The sequence below is a fragment of the Semicossyphus pulcher genome, unplaced genomic scaffold (genome assembly GCF_022749685.1).
Source record: "Semicossyphus pulcher isolate SPU_LCO1_2020_fin unplaced genomic scaffold, fSemPul1.0.p SCAF_7, whole genome shotgun sequence".
Lineage (NCBI taxonomy): Eukaryota > Metazoa > Chordata > Actinopteri > Labriformes > Labridae > Semicossyphus > Semicossyphus pulcher.
In genome coordinates this window covers 30718497-30742934 of record NW_027211748.1, presented here as the reverse complement: position 1 = coordinate 30742934, position 24438 = coordinate 30718497, and the positions used below count along the sequence as shown (strand labels likewise).

General features: G+C 45.0%; 1 protein-coding gene across 4 annotated transcripts in view; it reads left to right on the top strand.

Annotated features, from left to right (window-relative positions):
* rasal2 (RAS protein activator like 2) overlaps window positions 1–24438 on the top strand; it is an 86442-nt gene that overhangs the window by 2449 nt on the left and 59555 nt on the right. For 3 of the 4 annotated variants that reach the window (XM_069683928.1, XM_069683927.1, XM_069683929.1), the window contains exon 1: window positions 10276–10783. The exons of the other annotated variant lie outside the window; for it this stretch is intronic. In XM_069683928.1, the coding sequence (XP_069540029.1) occupies window positions 10288–10783 (496 nt within the window). In that variant the 5' untranslated portion in view covers window positions 10276–10287. Of the gene's footprint in view, window positions 1–10275; window positions 10784–24438 lie in introns of those variants that run through there. 4 annotated transcript variants of the gene reach the window in all.

The following is a 24438-nucleotide window of genomic DNA, read 5'->3' as shown; positions in this document are numbered from 1 at the left end:
GCGGCAGTTTGGACATGAAGACGTCCAGACGGAGCTGGCTGCTGTTGTGTGTTGGACCTTTGATAATGTTATAACAGGCACATATGACAGGTCGGGCTGCAACTATTAGTTCTGTTCTTTAATAATGATATCTGCTGGATCAGCTCATCTGTGGTTGTGAATTTGCCCTTTATAATTTCTCAGGGTCCAAGGAGACGCTTTAATTATTCTTTTTTAAATCAAACCAAAAGTGAATCATCAAATGATGATTTACTACCTCAGAGAAGCTGCACATCTCACAGATTTCCCAAGTCTCTGTTTAATGATTAGAAAGATCATCACTGGTGAAATGTCTGCCTCTAACTGTGTCAGCGCTGAGTGGTTGTTGTTTACGCATGTTTCCACAGAACGAGCCGGCTGTTAAAGCTGCGGAAACATCGGAAGATTTAAGGATCCTGTGAAAAAAGCAGTTCAAATAAAAAGACAGACAGATTGTTCCCACGTGCCCTGAACGCAGCGCTGGTATCTGTGGGAGCAGTTCTGTGTCAGGATGTTTGCTCTGCCTCCCTCCCTCCCCCTCCCTCCCCCCTCCCTCCCCCGGTGTTGGCAGAGTGTGATGTCAGCAGCCAGTTTGTGCCGGTGATCTCACCCAGCAGGACTCCGGCTCTGGCATCAGATCCTCGCTGCCACACCGCTCGCATACCTCAAACACAGATCCAACAATAGCTGCTGCCGCCGTGCTGCCTTCACAGCCAGCTCAGTGACAATAAATGACCTCATGGGCTGCAGGTAGTCCGTCCACACCTCCACATGTTTCACTCTGCGATCAGTCAGAGGCTGAGGTCAGCGGGGGTGGCGACCATCGTCCTGCGTCACCTGATGATCAGAGATGACATCAGCACATTTACTGCCTCAAATATCAGCTTTACAAACGTGTAAAGATCAGTTTGAACCTTTATCAAACCTGCGTTCATCGCTCTGATCATTAATGTGTTTCTGAATTTATAAAGTTAGTGTTTCTAAGAGGCTGAAAAGAGAGAGAGAGCCAGTCCTTTGGGTTAGATGATGCACGAACGTATCACACAATCAGCTGGAGGATCCACACGTCGAGTATAGTCCGTCCCCATCTGGTAAATCCTGGTGTGAAATGTTTGCAAAGTTTCTCTCTGCAGGAGGAACACAGGTCTTTCCCTCCTGTCAGACGCGTCATCACACAGCATGACAACATACAGTCAGTCTGCAGTTTTTAGCTTCAGCAGGTATACGACCACTTCCTTCCACAAGTCATGGTTTGAGCTGCCGATGAAGGAAGTCTTCTTACAAAGAGGAAATGAGAGGATCTGAGGGCCCGAAAGTGAGCTGCTTTTGTCCTTCAGAGACGAGGAAGCTGTTGACAAAAACGGTAAAATAACAACAATTATATGGAGATGTTTCCGATATCTGAAAATTGACAAAGAGCAGAATAAGACGATCTTCAAAATAGCCGTCCATCAGCCGACCAAGACGGGAAACACAAACAACCCCGCCGATTAAACGTTGCGGTCAGTTTTCTGTAAGATCACCGGACTCTGCTTTCCTCCAGTTTAGATCCTGCTTGTTTTTCTTTGAGGAATTTAGTGATGAGATGATCGGATCTGAAGTTACGAGAGAAATGAGCTGAGCTAACGCTAACGCCACAGCTGAAGAGCGTCGGATTGTAGCCTGAAGTGTGTCTCTCAGATAGAGGACTCAAGAGGATCTAAATAAACGAAATCTAAAAGTAATCAGGATACTTCAGACCAGCAGATTTATCTGATAATTTATTCTGAAACATATTGATATCAATGACTCTGATCAAATTGATTCTCTCATGATGGACACGATTTTACAACCCTGCACAGGGTATTTAATCTGCTGTCCTGCTGTTTGTGAGGTCAATGCAGGGAATACAGCGTCCATACTGCAAACTAATGAAGCAGGAACGTGCGGTTGCAAGCATTTGATTGGCCAGCGCAGCGTTTTTCAGGATGATGTTCAGTCGAAGTAAAGGTTAGAGCCCCCTGCGTGGCCCGTCAGGTGTGCTGAGAGAACAGGTGAGAAATCTGTGTTCTTACCAGGTGACCTGAGTGTTCTCATCTGTGTGTTGTTCAGTATGAGCTCGGTAAATCGTTGTCAGAGTCAGAGAAAGGTCCGGGACGTGTTTAGCCTAGCTTAGCACAAACACTGGAAGTAGAGGGAAACTGTTAGCGTAGCTCCATCAAACAGTGTAAGCAGCAGTCCAGTGAAAGTGATTTTGATCTTTTGCCTGTCTGTGGTTAATCTGGAGCGAGTTAATGATCACTTACAGCTGTAATAATCTGCGTGCTGTGCAGAGTGAGCCTGTGCTGTAATCCTGCTCTGTGTCGGCTGGTTGAAAGAGTATAATCCAGAGAGAGGCTGCAGCATGTAAGCCTGTTAAAGCTGACTGCACACAGACGCCTAAACACGGGACTAGCCCCCGGAGTTTAGTCTGCTCGGAGCCACATGAGAACATATGTTTTATAATTTCATCTTCTGACTGATTTAATCCTGAACCCTGACGTGTACTGTCCCTTTAAATAAGAAGCAGGAGCTCTGACAGGTGAGTGACGCACCACCTGACCAGAACAGGAAACACCTGACTCTCCTTTGTTTTCAGTCCGTGATTATTTAAAGTTGCACTGTGGATTATTGCTGATGTGTAAGACATGATTTAAGGTTTGGATAAATGACAGCTGTCAGATTTTACAGCAGCTTTCTTTGAAGGGTCATTCCGGTGTTTACATACTTTGTGTCTAAATGACTAAAAAGGACAAAAAGTTTTTGTTTGTTGTTTTGTTGTTGGCTTCTGATTGCTCCAATAGCTTGTTTCTGCCTGCAGCAGAGAAACGGGCTGTAATGGCTGCAACATAATCCTTGATGGGTCAAAGGTCGTCCACTAAAAGTTGTTGTTGTTTCCACTGACAGGCTCAGATTGTTATTCTAAGTGTGACAACATGACAGAAAGGATCCCTACAGAGATAGACCTTTTTGTTACAGAGGAAGATGATTGTTTTAACCACACACAGACGTTACATCGCTCTCTGCACACACACCAGACTCCATTCAGAAAAACACTGATTTAAGCTCACAGGAGCTGCTGGTTCACTCCTGCATCGATCGCTTAGTTCATCGTGGTGCACCATAATAATCCTTTAAGGTTTGACTCAACATTTTGTTCTTAATAAAATGATGACATGGACATTTATTTTGGCGATAACGAACAGTCCTGTGCGATGACATTTCAGTCCCAATGAATGTGACCGCAGCAGGAGCAGATGATGGATAAAAGGATGCAACACCACCACAATGTACAAACTGTGATTCTGAAGTCGTATTATTCCACATTTCAAACACGTTTGTCCTCTTCTGCACATTTTAAAGATGATGATTTATGTACGCTTTTAAAGAAATAACATGAACAAGTCAGAAGTTAATACTGCCCTTTAATTTCACACACATATAAATGAATCCTCATACGGTTTATACATGCAGACTCTGTTGCTCCTGTTAGAGCTGAAGTTAGAGATTATTTTAGTCCTTGAGCCCAGAGAGATTCAGTCGGCTGTGATATGCGAGTCATCTGAAGAGCTCAGATGATTAATCTGTAATAATCTGAATGAACTGTTTAAACACGGACTGAGGCAGCTGTGAAGCGGCTCCAGGGGTCAGAGGTCGGGACAGGAAGGTTTCCCTCCGTCTGCTGAGCGTTTACTCATATTGTACGGGGGATTGTGGGAGTTTTTTGTCTTTGGTCCAATTCACACCTGAGCGTCCAGAGGGTTGGATCGATGCCAGAGGTGTTTCCTGTGAAAAAGCAGATCCTCGAGTCTGTGTGAGATTCAGAATGAGTTTGATCCGTTACAAAGCCGTGCTTTAAAAGGTTAAACCTTCTCACTCGGCTATAACCGTGATGAACATTCAGTCCAGATGAATCAACAGAGAAACAGTAAGACGCATCGTCAGTCCACAAATGTTTATTGTTTCATCAAATCTGCCGTCTTTCATACGGGAAAGGTTTAAAGACCGGTGTCAGATCAACAGGCTGTCAGGCTGGTGCAGGTGAGCCGGTTCAGGTGTGTGTTGTGGTCTCGGGGACAATGGAGGCTGATGGGAGGAGGAAATGGAAAGTTCCTCACAGGACGGGGGGCGTTAGGACAGGATTTCCTCCTCTGAAACAAAACAAGAGTCCAGCTTCTCCCAACCAAAATAAGCTGCTGTCTATTTCAGGACAGGCAGTGGAAAAACACAGGAGGAGGTTTCTTTATTTATGATGCCAGAATATTTATAAAGTCTTTGTTTGGACGGTGGGACAGAAAGGATTGAAACGCTGCTCACTGATTTAGTTTAGGTTCGGTAACAGATGGAGGTGAAGCTGTCGAGACCAGAGAGGAGGTTTAAAATCTGACTGTAATATATATTATAATAATAACTGATTAAAATGGTTCATGTGTCCACACCGACTCTACAGCAACTCAGTCATATATATGTGTGCCTGAAATGAAACAAGTCATTCTGGTTGCTTTAAATACACAAGCTGTTTGGTAGATGAACATGATGGATGGGTGGATGGATGGATGGATGGATGGATGGATGGATGGATGGGTGGGTGGATGGATGGATGGACTTTACTGATCCCAAACTGGGAAATTGTGGAACCAAGTCTTTTTGGTAGCTTAGCATAACTGAGTCTTTTTGGTAGCTTAGCATAACCGAGTCTTTTTGGTAGCTTAGCATAACCGAGTCTTTTTGGTAGCTTAGCATAACTGAGTCTTTTTGGTAGCTTAGCATAACCGAGTCTTTTTGGTAGCTTAGCATAACTGAGTCTTTTTGGTAGCTTAGCATAACTGAGTCTTTTTGGTAGCTTAGCATAACTGAGTCTTTTTGGTAGCTTAGCATAACCGAGTCTTTTTGGTAGCTTAGCATAACTGAGTCTTTTTGGTAGCTTAGCATAACCGAGTCTTTTCGCAGCTAAGCAAAATTAAACTTTGACCATTCCATCATCTTAGCATGTTTTATTTATTGTAAATCATAACATTTAAATTTCTCTACGCAGGCTTTATTTTGAAAGTCTGAGCAGAAGTTGCTAAATTATTGTAGCAAACGTGACTGCTTTATTTTGAAAGTCTGAGCAGAAGTTGCTAAATTATTGTAGCAAACGTGACTGCTTTATTTTGAAAGTCTACGTGGATGTTGCACATCTATCATCATTACCTTCAGAGCCCTGAGTGTGCAGTGCTGAACGAGCCTGTTGGTCCTCTCTGCCTCCTCTTCCTCTTTAATCCATAAACCAGTTTTGTGTTTACATTTGGTGTCAGTCACATATCAAAAGTAATCAGATTACTGTGGTGGATGTAAACAAAGGCTGTGAGCAGGCGTGGATCACTGAGGTGACCTGCTGCAGATTAAAGGGCAGCAGTTGTAACTTTAAATCGGATCAGCTGATTGTGCCTCTGTCTGAACTGCACCTGTCACATCAGACTCTGCTGCTGCGCCATGAGGGAGGACTCTGATCAAGAGTCTCTCTCCTCAGGCGTTTCCCCGTGTGGATGTGTGATGGAAGGCGGGCCGGGCGGAGAGGTGGTGTTTGTGTTTACAGTCTGAAATGCTGAGTCGACCTCCTCCTTCTGTTGTGTGTTTAACTTTATAGTTATTCTGCTGCAGGCTTCACATGACAGCTCCACATGATCCAGGTCAGGTTCACATGTACAAGATGAGTCTTCAAAAAGTCTCTTTCACTGCGAGGAAATCTGGGAGTGGTTTAAATCTGTGTTTGTACAGCTCGTTGTGATTTTGTCTCTGGTTCAACTTCTGACCTGTAGATGACAGGTGAGCAGGCAGAGAGCTGTCAGCTGCTGCTTACAGGCTGCTCTCCTGCTTTGAAATGGATAGGTGTCCTTGTTGTTAGCTAAGATCTAACTGTAACTCCAGTTCATGTTTATTTTAACTTAGTCGCGGAATTACATCATGCATTTTGTAACGCTGCTTCTGTGTACACGTGCAGGAGGGAGGATATTCCAGCAGTGTTATCAGCCCGTCATGGAGCTCTGCTGCTTTCTGTGAGGGAACCAGCGCCTTGTTGGGTGTGTCTGTGTACACCAACGAGCACATGCTCAGCGTACGACAGGGCTCGTGTGATGTGTGCTTTCAGGCGTGTTAGTATGAAAGAGATGGGTCATAAAACTGTGTTAAAACCATAGACTATAAAAAGATGGCTGACATGACAGCTCCCTCAAAGTGAAGCCAAACCCTCTCTATCGCCCCCTGCTGCCTGGCTGCAGTACAGCTCATAAAGCCCGCCTCCTCCATGTTAACAGATGGGACATGAGTCAAACTATAAAATCAAATACACGTCAAATACATGATGTCAGGGCGCTGCAGCCCTGCTTCCACATTCGTTGATCTTGAGCTAAAATTGATGCACTTCCTAAGATCAGGGTCGAGCACCCTCCGTGTTCTTCACAGTGACCTCCGCTGAGTTTGAACTTCCTGTCTGTTTTCTGTAAGTGTCGTCTGTGCTCGGATCAGTGACGGCATCCAGCAGACTTGTGGGAGATTTACCCAGGATTCCTGAGGGCCGTGTCCCTCCCTCTGCTGATTTGCTGCTCTCTTTACGGCCGCTGGTTATTTTTAGCCGCAGGCTGCTGGTCCCGCTCCTGGTTTCCGGCAGGATGGAGATATGAAGGGTGGACAAAGTGGCGTCTAATGGAACAGCAGGGCCGGGACTTTTTCTGTTTTACTCTCTCGTGCATCACCTCTCCTCTGGCGTCCTCTGCGTTTCCACCTGATTTACTTCCTCCTCTCTGTCCTGGTTCGTCTCCTCTCGTGTTGTTTCCTTTTGTCCCTCGCAGGAATGTTTGTTACACCTCCTGTCTGGGCTCAGTGCCAGGAAATGACTGAGATTCCACATTTCATGTCAGATTCAGGTTGTGTCAGAGTCCTGCAGCCCGACCCTCGCCCTGCCTGAACCTGACCTGTTACCCACATTAGTCTCGAGAATGGATTCAAACCTCACCTTTAAATGTCATGAATTACCTCCAACCTGGACTGTGCCCAGAGACGAGTGCAGGTGCAGGCAGTACACCTGAATCATCTCGCAAGAAAGGAAAATATCTGCAGCTCCAGAGAGATAAAATCGATGGACTTGCTGAGTCCTGACTCGGGGGATTGCCAGGTGAAGCTGCAGGTGTGAAGAGACTGCAAACAGTCCGACAGTCAGCTGAAAGAGAGCTGTGAATGATTTCTGACACCTTTGTGTTCCCTGTGGAGGCAGAACGTCTGCCTGAACTCAGTGAGTACCCGGTGTTCTTTAGGAAACAGGAGAAATGAGAACACACACACCTGCACGTCTCTTTTTCCCTGAAATCCACTGAGGAAGCTCAGGTGCAGAGCCCTCATTCAGCTCATCCACAGGTGCATGTTCTTCAATAAATCAGGGCTGCGGGTTGCGAGATGTTCCTGATAGCTAGACTGGAGTTTGGGCCGATGCTCCGTACACCTCAGATACCAGCAGGATTTCAGGCGCTTGTGTTTCCAGAAGAAACAACAGTTTATTTCTCCCACAGACGACGTTGTGACTGACAGCTCTGACGAGAACAATCTTTAAAAACCACTGTCAGAAAAGTTGCATCTCTGCTTCTCTGTGTTTTCTATCACAGGTAAAACTTGGCCTGTTGGTCGAGCACATTTAGACATTTGATAGAGTCGCTTTGCATTCTGGGAAACTGTGATGGATTTCATGAATAAACACTCAGTTCCTGCTGACTGAGGAGGTCTTGGCTCCGTCCTGGACTCCTCGGCTTAGCTCGCCCGGGTCTAAGCTCTGACCTACATGCAGCCGAGTCCTTATCCAATGATTACTGACATGTGGGTCACTCGGGTCAGCGTGTCTTTTAAAGCCTCGACAGGGAGGAGGAAGAGGAGGAGAAGGAGGGGGAGGAGGAAGAAGAAGAGAGGAAGAAGCAGTGGAAGAAGAAAGTAAACTGACGTGTCTAATTCAGTTCACAGAAAACAAATGTTCCGAGTTATCATCTGGTGACCGAGTAGGAAATATTTAAAAAGACCTTTTATAGGATCTTTATCAACGTGAGTCACACAGGCGTGTCATTTCCAGAGCTGCCAAGATGAACCAGTCCATCAAATACAAAAACAATTTCTCTTCTTTTATCGCCGTACATGGAAAGTCTTTAGGTTTGAATCTGTTTTGATACAAGAAGCAATCTGAAGACGTCTTTATGCAAACAGTTTTGGGATATTCTGTCTGGATGCTGTGACCTCTGACCTTCAGTAGCTGCAAACACTTGTGATCTCTCAGTTGAAGTGTTTTGTCTTCACTCTGTGTGGCTCAGTCTGGATGATTGACAGCTGAAAGCCTCCCATGTAAAGTAAACCCCCTCGTTTCCATAAGAATCACCACACAGTGAGCTCTGCTCTGCTCTCTGCTCTCCTCTCCTGCCTCTGGGCAGTTTTTCAAACCAGACCTGGAGCTGACAGAGTCGATGTCCGCCGCCTCCCTGTGGGACGCCGCTCCTGTTTCCTGTCTGAACACAGAGGAATATGTAAAATCTCCCAGAGGTCTGAGAGCACAGAGATTTAACCTCTGGTGGTCAGTCGGTGAGGACTCCTGCGGTGCAGCTGAGCTTTGTTCAAACCCAGAGAACTTAATTTAAACTCCAGAGGACCTCCCACAGCTCAGAAAGATACAGGATGTGTCAGGCTGAACTTTGGTGGGTTATGTGAATAAAATGATGCAGCAGACACATAAAAACATGGACGAAAGGCTAATTCTGATATTAGATTTAAAACATCCATATGTTAACAAATTTGGGGTTTTAAAGCCCGAACAGGTGCACAAGGTTTAGAAGTGCTCCAGTAGATGTGTTCATCCTGCAGCAGTGAAACAGGCTGTAATGGCTGCAACATAATCCTTGATGGGTCAAAGGTCGTCCACTAAAAGTTCTTGTTGTTTCCACTGACAGGCTCAGATTGTTCTTCTAAGTGTGTGACAACATGACAGAAAGGATCCCTACAGAGATAGACCTTTTTGTTACAGAGGAAGATGATTGTTTTAACCACACACAGACGTTACATCGCTCTCTGCAGACACACCAGACTCCATTCAGAAAAACACTGATTTAAGCTCACAGGAGCTGCTGGGTTACTCCTGCATCGATTTGTGATAATTTTCTGTTCTTGTGCGACTTCAATGGTTAGATTGGATCCTTTGCAATATTTATGTAAAACACACAAAAACACAAACAAACGTTGGCAGCAGAGGACTCGCAACTCTGCGCTCTGCAAAGTAAAATGACTGTTTTTGTCAATGGAGTCTGGTGGCTTTAAATAAAGTGGTTATAAAAGCTGTTGGGGGGGGGGGGGGGGGGGGGTCTTACTTACTTGAACGAGGAGTTCTATCACTGTGGTGATCCTTTCTGAGTGGTGGCAAACACTTCAGACCTCATTTAAATGTCATGCTGGGATGATATTATTGGCCTTTTTCCTCTCCATGTTTGATTCTTTTATGCCACCTCCTCTCCAAAGTACGGAGTATGTTTGTGTTGATTTTTCCTCAGAATTCCTTTTTGGTTAACAAGGAACTCATGAACACACCGACTTTCAGCCAGCTCCCACAGCCTTAATCAGATATTAATTCCAAGCAGGCCAAGAAGGAACGTTCATGCATCAGCGGAAAACCATTTAAGTGTAATTTATGCCCCTACCGTGTTTGTCAGAGCAGAAGTCTAGACTGCAGTATTTCTATATAAAGCTCTGTGTTGTTACCTTGAAATCTGAAAGAGCTGCAGATTTCTTTAAAAACAAAGCTCGACACCGGCCTGTTCGACTCTTTAGTGTCACTCATAGATAAACCTGCGGACTGATTCAGGAAACTGTAAAGTAACCATAAGCCTGTCACACTGAACGAAGTGTGCAGTTTCAGTTTCAGCCCGTTCACAGGGGAAACCACAGTCTGCTGGTTTCACCGTTAAGTGAAACCTGATTGGCCAGCTTTAAAGAAACTCTGTCTTCATCTGACGCTCACTTCCTCAAAGGAAGACAGTCACCAGCCTGTTGAAAAAGACGCAGCTCTAATTCTCCATCGACATGAAGACGGCCTGACGAGTCGTCAGCGGTCGCTCTCTGAACACAAACGTGTTGTTGGAGGAATATGTCCCAGTTGGAGCACAGCTGTCAGCGTACCAGCTGTTTCTGTGGTGTCGGAGGCCTCCATCTGCTCGCTGCTGCTGCCAGGAGGAAGTCAGCGTGTGTTGGAGCATGAGTGGAAGTAGGACCCTCCCTGAGGGCTGCCAGGGTCCGGTCCAGGGTCCCTGTCAGGCATCGTATCGCTGGCACCATTACAGGAAGCATTGGCAGAGATCAGACCCTCAACCTGCTGCTGAGCAACCATTGGACAGATACAAGTGGGGTACGTCTGCCTGCCTGGCTTCGAAGGCAGCCAAGATGGCCGCCCCAGAGGGCAAAGGGCACAACAAAGAGCCTCGTCACCTGCGGCTGCTCAGTCTCCCGAGGTTCCACACGGTCCCAGAGTCCTCCCCAGGCCACGAAGGCGAGCCCAGGACCAGGTCTCTGCGCAGGATCTTCCCCTACTTCAGGTCCATGTCTGAGCCCGGCACAGGCAGCGACCCGGGAAGGACCGGAGGAGACGACACAGGACGGATAGCTCCCTCCGTCAGCAGCTTCCTCACCTCGTTCTCCCGGAGGGTCAGCAGAGCCCTCAGGGACGAGCCTGAAACTGAAGCAGGAGAGTCTGGTAGGAGAGAAAACATTTACTTTATTCTGTGTTCACGTCAGGTCTGAGAGAAGGGCATGATGGGAACATTTATCCTGTAGACCAAAATATCTGGTGTAAACATGTGACGTTGTCTTTGACTCCATCCTCTCAGAGTAGCTCGTTATGTTTAAATATGACTAAAAACCATAGACTGTATATAAGGAGACGAGTCTGGTGGATACCTAAGAGGTTGAGTTCAGAATTAGCCGAGGGGACGCCTAGCAGACAGCTAGCAGCTCCCACCTGTCACCCAAAGTGTGACATATGGCTCTGTGCGGACGGACTCACTTTTGGAGACAGCCTCAAGTGGACAACAGAGGAACTGCAGCTTCTGGCAAATTCTGTGTTAAGATCTTGTTGAAAGAAGTACGCTACTTACCCTACTTAATCTACGTACGTGATGTAATCGACATGATGCAGCATGATGCTAGTAACTGGTTTCACACTGGGCTCAAATCGGGACTCCTGCGGGAACGTCTTTTGTTTGTTTAACCCATCCATCGCCGCAGACCACCACCCCAAACAGACTCAACGACTACGTCACCTGACATTCACCATTTCTCTCGTTAAAACTCCTTCTGACACTAAATGGACTGTATTTATATAGCGCTTTTCTAGTCTTTGCGACCACTCAAAGCTGCTTTTACACTACATATCACATTCACCCATTCACACACTGATGGCAGAGGCTGCTACGTAAAGTGCCCAACTGTCAATCAGATATCACATTCATACCCGTTGGCTATGCCACCGGGAGCAATTTGGGTTCAGTGTCTTTCCCAAGGACACTTCGACATGTAGCCTGAGGGAGCTGGGGATCGAACCTCCGACCTTACGATTGAAAGACGACCGACTCTTCCACTAAGCCACAGCCGCCCGACACTAGAGGTCGCCACCTTACTATAAACATGAATATCGGTCGTATTAAGACGACATATACTTGTTTTTTTGTCCCCACAGTCTATTGTCATCAGTGTGATGAAAAGGGGAGAAAGTAAATGATTGGCATCCATATTTATTTGCTTTTTCAAGCTCTTCTTCTTTCGTCCGGTTCGGCCCCGCAGGTCTTCTTCTGCTGACAGAAAGTGTCTCTGTTTGTGTCTCTGGGTGTGTGAGTCTGACTGAGAGCTCACAATCAGCCCGCAGCTCCTCCAGAAAAACATTCCCATCCATTCAGACCGTGTAACGCTCAGCCACGCAGCCAGTTTGAAGGTTAAGTTATGCTAATTGCATTTTCCACTAGAACATCGCATGATGTGCGGACCTAATATTGTGAATCTGACGATAATGAATGTGTGTTTTCATGCAGAACTGACATCTGATGCAGCAGAGGATCAGCTGGAGCGTCTCCTCTGACTTTGACTGTTTCTGTTATTTAATTCAAATATTTACTTGAGTGAAGTTGTGATGTCATCAGCATGTGTCGCCACAGATGCATTTAAAACATATTTTTGAAACTTAAAGAAAACCAATTCACATCATTCAAGTAAACAAAGTAGTTTATTTTGTCTTCATAGCCGAGAGTCTTGTTACTCTGTTCACCAAAGTATTTCAGGATTTTGACGCTTTAAAATATTTTTTAATTACCAGCAACTCTGACATTAAATTACAGTTTTTGTCAATGGAGTGTGGTGTGTTTGCAGAGCGCGATGTGACGTCTGTTTGTGGTTAAATAAATCTCCGTCTCTGTAGGGATCCTTTCTGTAATGTTGTAAATCGCTCAGATAAATATCATGTCAGATGTAGATCACAGAGGGACGTCTGTTTGTTCCTCAGTGGATTCAGGCTGCTGTCTGAGTGTGTCCCACCTCTGATGAGTGTGTGTGTGTGTGTGTGTGTGTGTAGTCATCGATCATCCTCACACACAGATGATCCATGTTATCTGTCATCTCCCAGCAGCCCCGGCGTGTCATGGCCACCCGAGCGCTCAGCCGCCCTCTTCGTAAATTTAAAAGCAGCGACGAGGAGCGATTGTGTAACCAGAAGATTTAATTTCATGTCTGCGAGCCAGGGGTTTATGGGAAATGTGGTCATGTGAGAGGAGGAGGAGGAGGAGGAGGAGGAGGGTGCACTTTCACATAAGGGTCTCATGTCTCATGTAGAGTTGAAAGTCTGAATTGAAAGCTGTCAGATTAACCTCTAAGGCAGCACAAACAAAAGTTAAAACACGCTGAAGGATTAAATGATTAAAACCACTGTCGCCTCAGTAAACTAGGAAATACTGTGAGAGTCTCCTCGTATCATATCAGTCCATAAAAATCACGTTTCCCATGATGCTTTGGGGGGAAAGAGATAAGAAAAAACCTCCGTGCAACCACGATAATACTCTCAGCAGCTGTCTGCTTTGTTATATTTTTAACTTTTACGAATGAATAAATTATTATCCAGAAAAACTCTCCTCAGAAAGCGTCTGAGCAAGAAGGAGTCACATGATTATTCTGAGTGTGTTCTGTCCTACTATGTTCTCACTAATCACACAATGTGGCAAGAAAAAAGATAGAATACAGGCATCGTTTAACAGGACAGGCTGAGTATAAACAGTGTGTGAGACGTGTTGGACGGTCTGTTCGTCCAACAAAGCGCACACACAGATTATCTGTCTGATATTTACATGAACAAATCTCCAAAAGGCTCCAACAGCACAAACACGGCCCAGAGGTTACGTTCAGTGACTGAGTTAGCTGAGGGTACACCTAGCAGACAGCTAGCAGCTCCCACCTGTCACTCAAAGAGGCCACGCCCCTAATGCTGCATCACTTTAAGCCTTAATATAATGTAAACAGGTGAGCTGTATAAAGATTCTCCCCGTACAGTTATACTACCTGCAGCCACAAGACCGACTCACACTTTCTATTTCTACGGTTTTAAATCCCAAAGAAAAAAAACCAGCAGTGACTGAAAGTGAAGATGATCAGAATCTGCATCAGAGGACAAACTGAAGACAGAGATCGTCCACATCTATCAGGTGGTCTATGAATGCTTTTATTCCGATTTCTACACAGTAACACTTGAATTAAACCCTTGTCTTGAGTTTGACAGTTTGCCCGCCGCCGTATTGTTTTTTTCTGCAGTCAGAAGTGACCCTTTAAGTGATCATTTAAGTTTCACTTAACTGGTCGTCTGCCTGAAAAATATTCAGTTTATTTTCAGCTCTTGTAGTGAGTGTGAACTGAAACTGCGGCCAACAGAGTTGTAGTATGTTTCCAGCAGGCCCGAGGCATGCTGGGTATTAAAAACCACAGAGCTCTCACTTCTCTCTACACACACACACACACACACACACACACACACACACACACACACACACACACACAGGCCTGATTCACCCTCCTGCTCTCTCACTCTGAGTTTCCATGTGAAAATGCTGCAGCTACTGCTAATTGGAGGCTAATTAACCCAAATATGTGTGTGTGTTTTTATGTCTGTGTGTGTGTGTGAGGCTGACCCAGAGGCCAGGGCAGACAGCTCCTGCATACCAAAGGAGGTGTGTGTGTGTTTGTGTGTGTGTGTCTTCCTTTTGTATGTAAATTGCCCCTCCACAATAAAAGCCCCCACAGTAACAAAAGGAGCCCTGAGCAGTTCCTCTGGGCTCATTAACCTTTCAGAGCTGTGGCAGCGCTGGTGGGAAAGTGCAGGCCTACCCCGGCGGCCATGTTGGTTCACATTAACACAGATTGGTTTGTTTTGTCTCTTTGTGGCGTCTATCCAGATTTCTCTCCAGAGTGCAGTTTCTTTAAAACGCTCTGCTCAGGCTTTTTTAATTGTTTACTCACATTCCTCATTTTGGATTCCTGCGCTTATTTACACGAGACAGGACATTCTTATGATAACATTACTTCATTATGTTAAACTTATTGGGACGCTTAGTGGACACTTACTAGGTCTTTACTGGACTCTTACTGGACACTTACTAGGTCTTAACTGGACACTTACTGGTCACTTACAAGGTCTTTACTGGACACTTACTGATCACTTACTAGGTCTTAACTGGACACTTACTGGACACTTACTAGGTCTTTACTGGACACTTACTGGACACTTACTAGGTCTTTACTGGACACTTACTGGACACTTACTAGGCCTTTACTGGACACTTACTGGACACTTACTAGGTCTTTACTGGACACTTACTGGACACTAACTAGGCCTTTACTGGACACTTACTAGATCTTTGCTGGACACTTACTGGACACTTACTTGGTCTTCACTGGACACCTACTGGACACTTACTAGATCTTTACTGGACACTTTCTGGACACTTAGTAGGTCTTTACTGGACACTTACTGGACACTTACTGGGACACTTACAGGGACACTTACTGGACACTTACTAGGTCTTCACTGGACTCTTACTGGACACTTACTGGGGCGTTTACTGGTTGTTTACTGGGACACTTACTGGGGCGTTTACTGGTTGTTTACTGGACACTTACTGGGACACTTACTGGACACTTACTAGGTCTTCACTGGACTCTTACTGGACACTTACTGGGGCGTTTACTGGACACTTACTGGGACACTTATTGGACATTTACTGGACACTTACTAGGTCTTTACTGGACAGGTACTTGGTCTTTACTGGACACTTACTGGACACTTACTAAGTCTTCACTGGACACTTACTGGGGCATTTACTGGTTGTTTACTGGACACTTACTGGGACACTTACTAGGTCTTTACTGGTTGTTTACTGGACACTTACTGGAACACTTACTAGGTCTTTACTGGTTGTGTACTGGACACTTACTGGAACACTTACTAGGTCTTTACTGGTTGTGTACTGGACACTTACTGGTTGTTTACTTAACACTTACTGGGACATTAACTGGACACTTACTGGATATTTACTGGACACTTACCGGAACACTTACTTGATTATTTAGTGGACCCTTTCTGAGACATTTACTGAGAAACTTACTGGGACGTTTACCAGGATTTTCACTGGGCACTTACTGGAACACTTACTGGACATTTACTAGACACTCACTGGGCAGTTACTGGAACTTACTGGATATTTACTGAGACACTTACTGGGACACTTACTGAGACACTGGGAGTCATTGAGTCAAACAGTCGGCTGTGAGAAGTTGGTATTAAAAGTTGTTTGTGTTTTTCTCTCTGTGAAAACCTCGTCTTTCTTCTGCTGCACCTGTCAGTCTGATAGGAGGTGACACCGCTGTTCACCTTTGACCCCTGAGACCACCACCCCTCCCCTCGCCCTCTGCAGGCAGGCTGCTGCCATGATTGACACTTGAGTGAGAGAATGTGCTTTATAGATGCAAATGCAGAGCCTGCTGCTGAAGTCAGCACGTTTAAATATTAAACAGTCACCGTCACTTCAGGCTGTACTACAAAGAGCCGCCATGATGGAAGACGCAGAAATACACAGAGGACTCATTTTTACACTCTGCAAATGATTAATGGCTGCTTGATTAGAGAGTCATAAAGACCTGGGGAAGTTCTGTAGCCTAAATAACATACGCACATGTGTTAGCTTTAGCTTAAAATGCTAACCTGCTGCGTGATAAAAGCTGTACTGGATTTACTCTTGGACCTTTTTCTGTTGGAAACCTTTTAAAGGAGTGGCTGCCTTCATGACTGAGCTGTGGTCACACGGAAGGAAAAGTTTAGACTCTCATTTCAGAATGTTGACTTTAGTGTGAGAACTCTGTCTATGATCTCAGAGTTCAGACTTAAATTTCAAGGATCAAAATTCCACCTTGACTCTCATACTGTCAACTTTATTCTCAAAGGGGAAGAAACTGTCAGAATCCAGAGATGAATGTTGAGTGAGGAGCAATAGCAGAGCGTAGCGTCGATAAAAACCAACCGACCTCCAGAACAGCAGAAACCTACAGTCCCAAAGTGTCCCTCTAAGTGGCGTGTCGGAGCGTTTTCAGAACAGTGTTTCTGTGTGACCGAGCTGAGTGCTGTGTCTGTCCTCTCCTGAGACCCTGGCAGAGCTGCAGCCTCCACTCACCATCAGCGGCTGATTTATACTACCTGCAGCTACAAGACCGACTCACACTTTATATTTCTACAGTTTTAAATCCCAAAGAAAAAAAACCAGCAGTGACTGAAAGTGAAGATGATCAGAATCTGCATCAGAGGACAAACTGAAGACAGAGATCGTCCACATCTATCAGGTGGTCTATGAATGCTTTTATTCCGATTTCTACACCGTAACACTTGAATTAAACCCTTGTCTTGAGTTTGACAGTTTGCCCGCCGCCATATTGATTTTTTCTGCAGTCAGAAGTGACCCCCCCCGTACAGTTGTCATGAAGAGAGAAATGAGCTATAGAGACCCAAACTGTTTTTTGTACCAGGCTGTAAACATGTTTATTTCTGCTGTAAAGTTTAACATGGGGCTCTATGGGGACTGACTCACTGCTGGAGGCAGCCTCAAGTGGACACCAGAGGAACTGCAGGTGTTGGGACTGCAGTGTTGTTTTATTTTTCATCTCAGAGCCCAGCTGTTTAATGTAATCTGATCAGATTACGGCTGTCGGATTGGATCAGATCTTGAGAAAGAGTACGTTTGAGCAGGATTGTGAAAACTTTGATCCAAACATCAGGATGATCCTGATCCCAGCAGAGGAGGATTCAGGCTGGACTTCAAACACAACAACATGTTCACAGTGTAGTTTAGACTGTAGATGTTTTATATTTTACATTTGAATTACTGTGTCTCTGCAGAGACATAGTAGATGAAGTAGCCATTAGGGCTATAAAAAAATAAAATAAGCCTCCAAACAGCATCAACATCACACATGGAATATTTGATATTTGAAGCAGCTATGAGGAACTTTCTTGGTGTGGATTTTGGCGCCCCCTGTGGACAAAGCATGTAGTGTGTAGTCTCATTTAGAGCTCTGGTAATTTGGATTTGGTCTTAAAAAGTCTGTATCTGGATCAGGTTGATCTAATCCAATTTTAGTTTGAAAAACCAGGAACAGGAAGCTGGATTATCTGATCCTGGATAGTGAAAAATGTATTTTGATCAGACTAATTGAGCTTCAACTAACGATTATTTTCAGCATTTAAAAGGCAGAATGCAGAATGAGTCCAATTGAAGGTCTCCAGATGAAACACTTCAGTTTAATGAATGAAAATAAACATTAATAAAAAATAAATAACATTTGAATCATAACAATGGAGGAGCAGGACCTCCTGGATGTTTGGCCTTTTGACATGTTTTTAAGTTGTATTTGCTTCAGACGTGTTTGTTTCTCAAAGGTTTTGTTTTGTCATTTTCTCACCTTCAGTCTGCGCTAAGTGTCTGGTTCAGTATGAAATCTGACTTCTGACACGGTGATATTCACACACAGAGACTTCACAGGAAACAGACAGATAATGGAGGTCCTGACAGATTGAGTCCCCGCAGAGATCCTCTGAGAGGAAGCTGAACAGAAGCTTTGTGTTTTACAGCAGCTTGATAAAAAGTGTGTTTCTGTCGGGGATCGGTCTCCTAATTGCTGTAATTTCCTCTGTGAGACAAAAGCTGCTTTAGATCACATCCCCGGTAACATTGTGCATTTGACAATATAGGCCCAAAAAAATACAGAAAATCCATTTCTTCGTATTCTTATATCAAAATCCGATCATTTTTCTTTCCTGTAAAACAAAGTATCACGCGTGCTTACGTAAGTTAGCACCAAACAATTTCAACCAATCAATCTGCAACATTTAGCCGCAGAGCACCAAGAACGCTCGGTCAGTTAGCTAGCTGCTGCGCTGTGGAGAACGTCTGTCTACGCCCACTTCTCAATCAAATCAAATCCCTGTAATGATATGTCCCGCCTGCACGTCCTGTTTCACTCGGAAATACGTCACGATACGGAAGCTAGGTACTCTCCAAACGCCGTTTCAGCTCGACTTTAGCACCTCAGCCAGAGCTGCTCCTCCGGGTTTCAAATCCTCCTCCATCACTGTGTGAAGATTTTCCTTATGAAAGAATCTTTGTAATCTTAACCTGCAGGACAGTTTGTTTTCTCTTCGTCATGTGACCGGACGTTCAAAGCAGAAAGTTTAGCTGCTCAGATGTGCTTAAGAACATTGATCTAATATTTACTCCCCTTATGATTTATTTCCCTTTATGATTATTTCAGCATCCTTTCAACAAGCAAGAAATTGGTTTGATTCTGTTTTATGAAACTATATCAGGTCAAACCAAACTCCATTCAAAAAACAGTCATTTTAAAGTGTTCTTGTCGTCTTGCAGACAGACCTGACACAGCCTGAGCTCAGCCTCTGTACAAACCTGCCTCCTGATGTAGTTCTCTCAGCATCCTCTCAGCCTGTTTATTGTCATTAGATCTCAGTAACATCTGTTTGTTGTGGCTTCATAGCGCTGTAGTGACACAGATCTCAGCCCACCTGTGACTTGTTAGATACAGTGAAACTGCCACTCAGTGGAGACAGATGGACAGGCGCTCCACAGCTGAAACAGAACGCCGGTAGTTGGTGTCCATCAGAGAAATCCTGGTACTGATCCGAGCTAACAGCTCATCACACTGGGCACTGGTCAGCCTCAAGGAGCTGGAAGCAGCAGGAGAGTTCATCAGACACAGCTCAGGAGGAGGAGGGAGGTTAACCAGCTGTGGGAGGACAGGGGATGTTATGAAGGAGGGCAGCTCTCTCCTCTGTTTGTAGTTTGAATGTTCGTTTCAAGGACTTTGATAAACTCTGATCTGCTGTTGCTTCTTTATTCTTTATTCTTTCTGTCATGATCATGATGTCACTTCCTGTTGAAATGTCTCTTTAAATCTGAGATCAGCTAAAATCTGTTTAAACTGTGTGCTGCTCTCAGAGCGAGTCCAGGTACTTTCAGGTGGAAAACAAGTTTTCTCATGTTAGTCTGTGTGTGTGTGTGTGTGTGTGTGTGCAGTCTGGGTCAGCCTGGGTGACACACCCCTCTCTGTTCTCGTTGTTAACCCCCCCCCCCCCCCCCCCCCTGCTTTTTCCTGTTGAATGGTCCCATCTTGATAAAGTCGTGATGTGATGTAACCGCGCTCTGATTGGAGGAAACGTGCTGTGTTTACTGGTTTCTATGGTGACCAGGCCTGCGTGCTGCAGAGAGGAGTATACAGGTCGACAGACAAAGCAGCCTCTGTTGGCCTGTTTATATATGTGTGTGTGTGTGTGTGTGTGTGTGTGTGTGCTTCGTCCTTGTGAGAACCTGTCGTTGTATAAACCCCTTTGGGAGAGAAGCCACAGAAGGTCCTGGACAACCTGGAAAATTAAAGTTGTGTAATGCAAAATCTGCGGAAAGGTCCTGTAAAATAATCGTCCTACAAGAAGCTCTCGTCCTTTGTGGGTTTCTATTTTATTTAGCACATTCTGGCAACTTAACAAAGTCCTCTAGATGTTTGTTTGCTGCTGAGCTGATGAATCAAACTGTTCTGTGTTGGGTCTTCTAAAACCACTGGCTCGACTCAATCTGTGTTTTCTGCTTTGCTGTGTGAATTTCTTTTTACCCTTGGATGTAACTGGCCAACAAATCTTCTAAAGGGCTTCTAAACAGACCTCATCACATGCTGACAGAAGAAAAAAGGGTCTTTAAATAATACATAAAAAAGGACCTTAAAATGACAGCAGAGGTTCCAGAGAACAGATTCTTAGACTTCCTTAAACATGAATATCAGGGCACCTTAAAGAGACAATAAAGGGTGCTCTGAAAACAACGCTAAGGGCTACTTTAAAACTGACAGCAAAGGTAACCTGCAACAGACTCTTAGGCTTCTTCAGAACATACAAAACAGATATCAAGGGTACCTTGAAACATTCGCTGAGAATACCCTGAACAGGTGCCATGAAAAAGATGCTGAAGGATACCTGAAACAGTAGCTTTAGCAAACCTTTAAACTGATGCTAAGTGATACCTTATACAGAAGCTAAAGGATACATTAAAACCAACCTGATACATGTAAGGTGACGCAAAGGATATACGTCCAGGGTACTTTAAAACAAATGCTCCAGGGTACCTGAAACAGACGCCAAGGATACCTAGTAGGAGCCGCTAAAGGGTACCTAAAACAGATGCTAAAGGGTACTCTTGAACAGATGCAGGTACTTCAAGCAAATGCTCCAGGGTACCTAAAAAGTCTCCTTAAACAGGTGCTAAGCATTACCCTTTGATGCTGAAAGGTAACTTAAAACAGATGCATAGGGTAGCTTGGAATCCCCAGGGTACCTACAACTAAAGCTAAAGGGTACCCTTGAATAGATACTACTTACTTGAAACAGATGCATAGGCTAGGCTGAAACAGACGGCAAGAGCATTTTAAACAGATGCTCCAGGGTACCTAAAACCGACGCTGCAGGGTTACTTAAAACCGACACTAAGGACACCTTGAAAGAGCCACTAAAGGGAATCCTTTAGGGAATAGATCCTCAAGGGTTACATAACACAAACGCATAGGCAAACTTAAAACTGATGTCATAAATACTAATCATGAAACTGATTCTACAGGGGACCTAAAACCGATAATCAAGCAGACGCTGAGGATGCCTTGAAGGAGCCATTAAAGCCTCCTAAAACAAACTCTTAAGTTTCTTGAGAAGCCAACGTGTATCTGAAACACACTGAAGGAAGTTTAAAAACACTAAACAGACTCCACCTTGTAGGTCCATATGAGTGACCTTTGACCTCTCCTCTAGTGTAACTGTCACCCTCATTTCCCCACTTATACCAGGTTATTGAACTCTTCTCCATAGCTGAGTGCATGTGTGTCTCAGGTGTTGTGGGGGTGGTGTGGGTGTGAAGGGAAACTCGACTCCGGCCAAACCTCCACTGGGAATGTCTGAGAGCCGGGGAGAGTCCACCACCTGTCCACACACACACACACAGACACACACACGGACACACACACGGACACACACACACACACACACACACACACACACACACACACACACTCAGCTCCACTAAATGCTTCTCATGCTCCTGAAGCTACACACTCTGGATGGCAGGGTTACGCCTCCTGTTCATGGTTAGGTTTTATGTTTTTTCGTGTATTTTTATCCTGTAAAGAAACATTTTTCCTCAGAGTTTAAAGAACAAAGAAAGAAACTTGTCTGTTTTGCACTGATGTTGCTACATTCACGCCTACGTCCACACTGCTCCGGTGTCTTTAACACTTAATCGTAGACTTAGATTTTGAAACTCCTGGAATGTAATTTGGTGTACGTGCAGGAAAAGATGCAGACGCCCAAATTCACTCCCTGATTGGCTCTTGTCCTTCACCATGCCGTCTTCTCTGACTCCTAAGATATTCATGAGGAACTTTGCTTGACCCTTTGTCATCGATCCACACTAACATCTACTTTTTAACATTGCTACAAGTTCAGACAATCTGCTTCCTGTTTACACTGGTGCGCACATGCTCAGTGAATGTGAAAGGTCATATGAGTGTTCAGGTGTGTTTGAGGTTGGACAGGGATTATTCTAGTGGTGTTATGAAACCGGTTTGGACTGAAGCCCTAACACACGGCTCTTTTGCTTAGTGGGAAAGGTTACAATCGGCATTCAGACCCGGGTCACATGACTCTGCTGTAGACCCGGGTAATGATCGCCTCGGCTCCGATCAGCATTGCTGGGAACACAAGACCCGTGTTGACAAGCTAATCTCCGCCTAACCCTCCTCTCGGCACGATGCTATGCTCCGTCGGTAACTTCTGCGACTCCTCGTCATCTCAGCTACAAACTCCGTCCGCCTCCGTCTGAGCAGCGCTTCCAAATTTGTCGCGCCCGGTTTGATAAACAGACTGAGTGAGTAACAGATACAATAAAGACCTAACCACCGTAACATCTTCACTGGTTACTAACCCCGTCTCCGGCGCGTTTGTGACGTCAGATGGTGACGCAGCAGAAAAGAGACCGACAGGAGGATACTTCACTGGCAATGGGAAAAGAGACAATCGGCATCTGACGGCGGGTCTTCCCGGGTCTGAAAAACCTGCGTCAACGTGCTAATTTAGTTGGGAAAGAGGTCTGAGATGTTTATGCTTTAAAACACTGCTTGAAAATGAAAAGCTTCTGTCTTCTCTGAGTCTTTGTTTTGACGTAGCCAGTGACATAAATGTCATTACTTTAATTCTATCATCAAGCTACATGATATCTGTGTTACAAAAATATTGTGTTGGATCCAAACTAACTATTTAAAACACCAAAAGTCGCACAGTAACACAAACAAACTGACAGATCCAGGCAGTGTAGAGCAGCAGCTCCTGTGTCCTGTGAGTAAAATCAGTGTTTTTCTGAATGGAGTCTGGTGTGTGTGCAGAGAGCGATGTAACGTCTGTGTGTGGTTAAAACAATCATCTTCCTCTGTAACAAAAAGGTCTATCTCTGTAGGGATCCTTTCTGTCATGTTGTCACACACTTAGAAGAACAATCTGAGCCTGTCAGTGGAAACAACAAGAACTCACTATGACTCACTTATAACCTAAAATGTGTTTAAAAAAAGAGTCCAGGCTTAAGAATGGTTCTCCCCCTTTCAAGTGTGGTTATTTTCCAAATGCATCAAATTCAAAAGGTTGCGACGAGAGTTTAAGTATTTAATGATAGATGAAAATCAGACTTCACGCACTGAAGCGACTCAATCTGAAGTTGTATCAGGCACCTTCTATTTAAAAACTAATGAAACTTTAAATGGCTGATTTCCAGAGGAGGTTCTGTATTGGATGGTTGCTTTATAGATTTTTCTTTAAGTGGACAAATACCGATAGATTTCGCCTCATTTTCGTGTCCTCAGACTGCCGGGTGTGTGAGTGTGTACTTTTTAGCAGCTGAAGTCTCTGTGGAGCTTTGCGTGTTGCACTGCAGCAGGACCTTGCTTCAGGAAGGTACGAGTTGTTATGTAAGACGAGCGGCCCGCGGCCTGCCTCCCCTTCTGTCTCTGATCTGGGAGCAGCCGTCCGCCCCGTCTTTGTTCAGCTCTGCTCATCTGTCGGCCTCGCAGGCGTCCACGTGTCCCGTCAGCCACCGCAGACCTCAGATCTGCTAATTGGTCGAGCTCGTGTCGCCCCGCGCCGCTCTGACACGGAACAGAAAACCGTCCAATTAGTCTTCTTTTCTTCCTGCTCCTGGCCGCTGCTCGTTCTCAGCAGCTCTGAGCAGCAGCAGGTGCGACTCCCTCAGATCTCTCAGGGGTTTCTGGGCCCGGCTTTGACGTGGATGATTTAGTATGCAGCCAGAAATAGGTTGCTGAAAATGTTGCTCCTCAGCTGCTTTCTGCACAAACACTCGGCCCTCCTTCAGCTCTGCTCCACTTGCTTCACGTGGCTGCAATTCATCAACAATCCTGCTCATTATTCTTCAGCCTCTTCTGTCTGAATGAAGCTGCTGCATGCAAGAGGGTGTCCACAGGCCATTTCCTTCTTACTGTTCTGCTTTCAGTTGTTTTTACTTATGACTTATTTGGAATTAAGTAATGATTCAACTGATGTTTAAAATTTAACTTCACATCATTGACTATATATAAAGATGGCCGACTCGTCTCCTCCTCCTCTCGCTGTACAAAAGTGAAACAAACCTCCCCGGAGCGGGCGCTGCCATCCTGCTCATCTGTATCCAGAGTGTGTGCAGCAGAGATCGGCTGGTGGAGCCGCAGTGTTGACGTCCCGCCCCT